The sequence below is a fragment of the Oratosquilla oratoria genome, chromosome 32 (genome assembly GCF_046742065.1).
Source record: "Oratosquilla oratoria isolate Oo_2021 chromosome 32, ASM4674206v1, whole genome shotgun sequence".
In the NCBI taxonomy this organism is placed as follows: domain Eukaryota; kingdom Metazoa; phylum Arthropoda; class Malacostraca; order Stomatopoda; family Squillidae; genus Oratosquilla; species Oratosquilla oratoria.
The window spans coordinates 22,877,834-22,886,310 of record NC_134808.1 but is presented as its reverse complement, the minus strand read 5'-3'; the positions used below and the strand labels follow the sequence as shown (position 1 = coordinate 22,886,310).

Genomic DNA, 8,477 nt, shown 5'->3' with positions numbered 1-8,477 from the left:
ACGATTTCCTATATGTTCACGCCAGTCGAAGTCCATTTAGGCGGAAAATAGCCAGTTATGGCAACACTGCACACCAGAGAGTATTCTAGACAAAAATGAATAAATAAAAATACTTCGTATTTCTCTCATATTGGATTTCTGGAGTGAATTATAGGATGTTGTTCGTAAATGCAGTATTAAAACAATAATTCAAAATTACCCATATATTTACTAAAATTATTATAAGCTTCCATAATCCCGTGTTTGGGTGAATATGATAATCGCAAAAAACAACGAACAATATTAAAAGGATATTTCATGGATATATGATTAAAATACACTGTTGATAAGATACATTCATAACCATATGAAGCTCCTCAAAAAAAGTTAATTTAAAGTTGTTTACAGTTGTACATCAAGTCTCATGTGGATTTTACCGCAAGAAAGCACGAAAGGATATCGTTTAACAAGGGACTATAAATACAATATTTCTGAAGTAGCAATGGATTTCACGGAAATTACAGATAACCATTGCCATAGTGTAGAAACCTTAGATGAAAATGGAAAAAATGAATTTTGTGATCCTGCCAAAATATCAAATGAAATGGGGACAGACAGTGAATCCTTTTACACGGATGCGGCTAGTTATTGGGAAAATATACCTCCTACTGTTAATGGAATGCTTGGTGGATATGCTCACATATCAGCAGCGGATATAAGTGGGTCAGACGCCTTTTTGAGATCCATTTTTCAGACTGCCAACCCCCCAGGACACGGACGGGTTGCCGATTGTGGTGCTGGCATTGGAAGAATTAGTAGACACTTATTGCAAAAGCATTTTGGGAAAGTCGATCTTGTTGAACAATGTCAGACATTCCTTGAAAAAGCTAAGGATCACTTCAAGGGCTCTCCGAAAATAGGTGAATATATATGTCAAGGCCTGCAGGATTTCTCACCCCCGGCAAACACATATGATATAATATGGTGTCAGTGGGTCCTTGGTCATTTGACAGACACAGATTTGACAGATTTTTTTACGAGGATGGCAGGAGCATTAAAAGTTAATGGGGTTATTGTAGTTAAGGAGAATGTGTCATCAAGTGGTGAAGTGGAGAAGGATGACGAGGATTCATCGGTTACCAGACCTTTGCCTTTGTTAAAGAGAATAATAAGTAGAGCTGGTTTATGTATCACTAAAGATGTGAAGCAAAAGAATTTTCCAAAAGGCTTGTATGAAGTGCGAATGATGTGTCTTAAGCCAAAAGTTCAACAGCAGTCAAAAAACAATACAATAGATATTTGATGAAATTGGCTCAAGTCCATGGTCCTTGCCATTGATATTTGGACAACTTGATTTTTTATTGATTTATTATTATTTCTTTTTTACCTGGCTGGTTAACTCACGTGTATGACAACCCCTGAGTTATACTTTCAGGTTTGACTGTATAGGTTGTATATACTATAGGCCAGCCCATTGAATAATACACTATTGGGGAAACTACTGCAAATTGAAGTACTAGGAAATTGTGACAAACTTATTGTCACTGGCAGGAGGGTAATGGTATCAGTATGTATAGTTTTCTGATGCCTTTGATTATTTACGATTTAGGTTTGGATAGGGGGCCAAGTGGTAGCCCAGTGGATACTGTGTCAATCTTAATTGGTGGCCATAACTTCAATTCCCAAGACCCACTGCAGGCTTCTTGCATTGGCTTCTGACAGTCTATCCAGCCAGGTGGGGAGGCAACCTAAATATCGGCCTTTAAAAAAAAAAAGGTAAATTTTTAGAAGTGCCCACCTATACGATAAAGCAATAGAGAATTGAGTAATAATTTTGTAAAATATAATACATCAACATGATATACATTATTCTTGACAAAAGTTAATAATGAAAAAGTTGCTAAAAGCTGTACATAAACAGAGGCGCTTTGACTGGTTGAGATGCCATCTTTGTTTTGGTAGATGTGGAGATTGAAGAAATTAAAGTATGATAGCTACTTAACGTAACCTGCATTAAGTAATGCGGTACAGGTCTGTAATTCCAAAGGTCATCAAGGTGTTTGTTGTAGTCTTAGACCTCCAAATCTATGAAGACAAAGCTGATGTCTAAGAGTCAATGTGTGTTTGTTGTTTACTTGTGCATAGCTTTTAGCAACATTTTTTATTGTATCTGCCAAGAAGAATGTTTATTATAGTGATGTATTATAATTTACAAAAATAATATTTAATTTTCTAATGCTGTATCGCATAATGTTCACTTCTAAAAAAAAAAATACCCCTCCCCACAAAAAAACAGCAGCTTGCTGCAACTGACAGGGTTTTCCCTATCAGAGGTTTTTCACTTCTACCTTATGGGAGTAAGATAGTGAGTTTGGGTAGGATAGGTATTGTCAAATATTGACTTGGATTTATAGGATAAGAATCTAAAAGTAGCATTAAGAAAATAAGAAATTCTGGGGAAAAAAGGAGGGGTCATTCTGTAGAAAGATACTTCAATCCCTGTAGGAGAGGGAAAAAATATATAGAATACCACCATACTGACAGTGATGATGATTGAATGGGCATTTACATTATTGTCATAATGGTAATATGGTACTCATTTTAATTTACTCAGTATCTTTGCTGGTTCTAGTAATTCATGGACTGTTATATCAAATGAGAGTCAGAGTAGATCACTGAAATGGAGGATTATTTAAGCATATGGATTTGGTATTTGTCAGATGATACTGCTTTCTTGTAAAGAACAAAAATGGAAAAAGCAAATACTGTATTATTGTAATCATACCATGTTTTGGATAATCATTGGTGAATGGATGGAATTTGTAGATTGTGTTACTATAGTGTTCCAAAATAACCTTTGTAGAAGTATTATAATGAACTCCTGAAGCTAAACCTATTAGGGTATTACACCCCTGCTATTATGTTTTTTATTTTTGTTGTTTGAAAAAATAATAATAACAGGGGTTCAGGCTGTATATCAGTTATGATAATACGGTTGAATCTTGATTTAACAGAAAGCTTGATTTAATGGAATGAATTCTGGTATGGTAATACAGAAAGTCACACATGGATAATGTCATGAGTGTTCATCAGGAACCCTATTGCTTTTAAGAAAAAGTATATTGTATGGACCAGTGGGTTATGTGTGCATAATGCTATCATGGAGGATTTACTGGAAATGCCCTTAATTTTGCAGGAAGGTCCATTTTGTTGAGCTAGAGTATATCAACTGCCATATGAGTATAATGGAAGTTTGATTTACCTGAATCAGCCTTAACTGAATTATTCTGTTAAATTGAGCTTCTGTAATAACTGTGACCATGAATTTTACTGACAGGAAACCTGTAGGTCCACAGTGTGTAGTGGTCCTTGGAACCTCTAGTAGATCTCTGGGAAAAAGTGTTTGACTGTCAGCTATATTGTATGAATGTGGATGTGTTTCTGGTCCTGGCTGGTTGGAGTGGAATATTTGCCTTTTATTAACTCCTTATATGAAGAAGTGGAGTAAAAATAGTTGTTGATAGATATATTGGGCCCATTCTGCCAGCCAGATGAAGGTTGAATGTTGATGGCATTTAAAGACATGTGGCAATGAATAATTATGTAAAATATCTGTCTCACAAGACTACCACAAACAAGTTTCATTGTTTGTCCCATATAATTTCTACACCGTATATATTTAGATTTGTTAACAATTAGGCATGCAGTTTGAAAATGACATTGTACTGATATTCATTTGTAGTTACTAATGTGATTGCATATTACTTTGTGCTCCCCAAGTTTCTTTACATCGACTCCTGAAACGTATAATTCTTATTTTTGGCACTATATTGTAGCTATGTCCTGAACCTCAAAACATTAGGTAAGAGGTAGTTGCTAATTCTGTGTCAGTATAACTTTGTTTTTGTGCCTTAAAGTATGCTACAATCAAACCTGACCAGTCGTATATTTACAAACGAGTCATGCTGTGAAGCAACTTTATGTGAGGTGGGGGGGGATGAGGGATGTTCCAATCTTGTTCAAGTTAGGTCATAGGTAATTTATTGTAACCTACTTGACCTTATAACAGGAAGGATTCATCCCCAGGTTGTGTCAATAACTAACCTCTTTATATTAACTTGATTGCTCAATTATATAATTTAGATATTTTTAGCCCCAATCAGTTAGATGATGCTCTCCACAGATGTTGTTATGGCTAATACCAAATTTTATTTAATCAAATTGATGGATTGATGAAATGAGGTCCTGGTCAATTTCACTCCATATTTTGAGCTGAAGAAAATTGTATGTTGTTACCCAGAACCAGAATCTGTCGTGAATGTCATAAGGCTGAAAAAGGGTTAAGGAATCCTATTTATAGACTGTAAACTGGAGATTTTGTTAACACTAGTAAGCATTTAACAGTAAAGCTTTTCCTCTATAGAAAATTAAATTGTCAAGGGGAAATGAGTACAATACCGGTATGTACAAGTAAGAAGTAATGATGTCACATGAAAGTTGTTGCTATGACTTTCACTTATCGGAAAACTGCAGGCCTACAATGGCTAGCAATGGTCCTTTGGCCCTCTCGTAGTTCTCTCTCGGAAGAATCAATGTACTGTTGTCTAAGTTGTATGAATGTGGAACTTGTTCTGTATCATTAGCATATAGTAGTTGGAAGGAAGTAGTTGCTAGTTGTCAGGTCTCCTAATGTAAAAAGATGGAGGAAATACAGTTGAAGTTGATTGGGAGATCTTAGGCCAAGTCCAAAGATAAAGTGTTGGTTCCTCAGGGCTGTACCTCCATATGGAAGTGAGGGTATAGGTGGGTTTGAAGATGGATGGCAAGGCCACTGCTTGAAGGTCCAACCACATCAGTTGTATGGTTACTTATTTTATTTGAGTTAATGCAGTGTGGTGCCCCTTTTTAATGCAAAGGGGCTAAAACTCATTCGATCCCTTCCATGTTAAGAGGTATTAATTTTATTCTGGTCAATGCCAGATTATTTTATTCTGTTGTACAGTACCCCTTCACTAGTGAGGGGTTTAATTATGTTATTTGGTAATGGAACCGTTTAATTGTAATGCATGTACCTGTTCAAATGGTTCCTCACTTAGTCTATGTACCTTAAATCTTGAATACCTAGCTGTTATTATTATGATTTTGTTCTGGCTAATGATATTTTTATCCATGGGGAATAATTTTGGCTTTAATGGATTGAAAAATAACCATCCTATTCAGATCTAGCTGTTGTGTCTTTGATTCTGCTTTGGCAGATTCCAGACAATTTCATTCAGTTGTGTGAAGTCACCTTATTAGTTTGATTAAGGTTTTTCAAAATATAGTACATTATATATATATAAATACATTATATATGTATAGAAATTCATGTGGAAGCCATCACAAAATCCTGGATGAAAATTATATTGTGAAACTATGTTAGACCATTTTGATATTGTAATAAAAAATATATAAAATGTTAGACTCAATTATTTTTGTAACTGTTGAATTATCAATTTAAAAATTGGAAATGAGAAAATTAATATTAATCTGGAAAAAAAAGGAAATATGAAAACAAATGAGCCAAGCCCTCCTTAGCACAATGTCTCTCAGCATCTAAAGAGGCAGAAGACTGTCTTGAGCGGAGTACATTAGAACTAGACGTAATTACATTAGAAGGCCACCCTTTACACTGCAGAAGTTACACATTTTTCACAGAACCAATATGGGTTTAAGGCAGGGAGTCTTTATGGCACAAGTTGAGTATGAGAATGATCTCATTAACCAGTGAGCCACTAAGCCCAAGCTGATTCACTATTATATTAAGAAAAAAAAAAATGTAACAGTGGGACCTTTAAGAATCAAGGACCAGCTTACTATCCATCCTTACCTCATGGCTGACAAGTTTGTCTGCCCTTGTTTCTGTGTTCTTCTCCGACATTCCCAGTGACCTCATTCCTTACCAACTGTGCCAGGACACCATTGTTGATTCTGTGGATTTCATTATTGTAGAGGTAGAGAGTTTACTTAAATCCCTTAGAATAGTGCCATGGGTCCAGACAGGCTTCACTCACAATTAACAGATGCACTGCACAATTTGATTATCCCAATTATTTAATTTTTAAAGACTCAGTGAATTCTGGACAAGCTCTAATTGGTAAAAGCCACGAGCCCATCTATAAGAATGGCACTAGATCTGACCCATTAAATTATAGACCAATAAACCTCAGACCAATTCCATGTAAAACATTTGAAAAGATAATAACTAAACCATTGTTTGACTTCCTGGAAGGTCATTTACTTCTTGACGACTCTCAGTTTAGATTTTGTGCAGGCAATTTAGTTTCATACCAGCTGTTTAACATATAACTGAATTTCAAAGTGGTATGACCAGGGTCTAACTGTTGACCTAATTCCATTCAATTTTATCAAAGCTTTTGGCAGAGTTCATCATTAGATTTTAATAGCTAATGTTAAATGTCCATTGGTATATCAGGTACCTTGCTAAACTGGGTATCTAGTTTCCTTTTAAATAGAATAATGTGTGTGTCCATTGGTGGCATGCTTACCAGAAATATCCACATTGCCAGCAGTGTCCCTCAGAGCATGGTTCTGGACCTTGTGTTATTCCTTATTTTCATCAATCACCTTGTCACCCTCTCCTACCTCCCATAATCTCCAACACCATATTAACATTTTGGTATCAACTGCTGCCTCTTGAGGTTTGTAGTTCTCCCCCCAACAAATGCGTGCATCTATGACTTCAGTGAGGTCCTGACATAGATGCTGGCCCAGTATATCATTTGGCAGGGATGGCTCTGAACAGAGCCATACCCTATAGGGACTTAGGTGTCCTGGTAGACACAAAACTCAAGTTCCATGCACACATCTGGCAAATTGTGGCCTAGGATGGGAGCATTGCCTCTCATCTTTTAAAATCCACAGTATGTCATTCCCCCTTATTAATGACATCTTTATTTATTTCTGATGTTAGGCCTTTGTTGAATTTTGCCTCCCCTGTTTGGAGTACCGAGTTCCTGGATGACTTACAACTATTAGTGTCCAATATTGATGGACTAAACAGATTACTAATTTAACTAGTTTCCCATACATAGACTCACCAGGATGGATCGTTTTTCTGTAAAGGGTTGATTACTGCATTAAGACTTAATACAGTGCTATAAAGTTTTTCATGGTTTATCTCCAATCCAACCTTCCAATCTATTCACCATGCTGCCCCTCACTGGAACCAGAGGTCATTCTTTTATGATTTTTCATACAAGAGAAGTGACCGAGACAAGGAGGCACTTTTTCTCCTCTTGAATTGTTCGTCCTTGGAATTACCTTCTCCAGGATGTGGTGGAGGCACAAACTCTGACATCTTAAGTCTCAGTTACTGCAAACAAGATGAACTTTTGAGAATCTGATACTTGATATGATAGATACTGCACATATTACAACTCAGATCTCAGCCTGGCACAATATACCGGCAACTTTAGCCCATAATGTGCTTTCCTTTAAACATTTTGGCTGGCATGTCATTTTAAGCCGACTTCAGGTGCCTGATCCCAGCTGGTCTGGGAGCAGTGGGCTACTAGGTAAGTAACTAGGTGAGACCAAGGGTAGAATTTTGATGTTTCATTTTCAGTAGAATTTCCATATTAAAATTTTTGGTGGTAATAGTCAAAGATTGTTTATAGTCATTATATCCTGTATTCATATGTGGCTCCTGTAGTAAAGATTATGTATGCCAGTTTATTGTTTGGTTATTGTATTTAATAATGTATTCTTTTCTAGAGTAGTACATCAGAAGTCATAAAGGATTTAAGAACTAAAATTTATTTGTATTTTCCCTATTATGATGAGAGGCTATTTATGATGTTTCTGTACTCATAAAGATTATATGCAAAAACTGGTACAAGTACTGTATACCTAGCCTAATGTAAAAAGTTACATGGTATATATATATGTATATAATATATATATATATCATATTTGTGCATTTATCTCTGTTCTGTACAAGAAAGTAAATACAATTATGAGTACAATTTTTCCTTTTTTTTCGTGTATACTTAATTTTATGTGTATATATATATATGTATATATATATATATATATATATTTTTTTTTTTTACTTTGGCTATATCATCTAGGCTTCCAGTTGTTGTTGCATGTATTTACATAACTGTAGTATACAGGAGAGGAGCAATGTTCACTGGGTCTGCCTACTCTCCATTTTATCATCTATCTATATACCAAGTGGTTTTTTTCCCCACACAAGGGAGGTAGCCAAGTCAAAAATCATATACCCACTCCCACCCTTTCCTCCCTCTCATCTTAGCTCCTCGTGGATGACAGGTCATCCCTGTATCCTGCCTACTGCCCTAGGTCAGAAGCAATGCAGCAAGACACAGCACGTTCACAGCAGAGCCGTTTCATTTAATTGGTGACACCTCCACCCTCTCCATTCCCTTATGCAGAAGAGAAGACAGGGAGAAATTTCTTTGGGCTGCATCAAA

General features: G+C 36.0%; 1 protein-coding gene across 1 annotated transcript; it reads left to right on the top strand.

Annotated features, from left to right (window-relative positions):
- Window positions 1-296: 296 nt before the first annotated feature.
- Window positions 297-7,904, top strand: Ntmt (N-terminal methyltransferase). The gene has a single exon (XM_076213875.1). It carries the CDS (start codon window positions 404-406, stop codon window positions 1,280-1,282), a length of 879 nt encoding a protein of 292 aa, XP_076069990.1. The 5' UTR covers window positions 297-403; the 3' UTR covers window positions 1,283-7,904.
- Window positions 7,905-8,477: the final 573 nt, after the last annotated feature.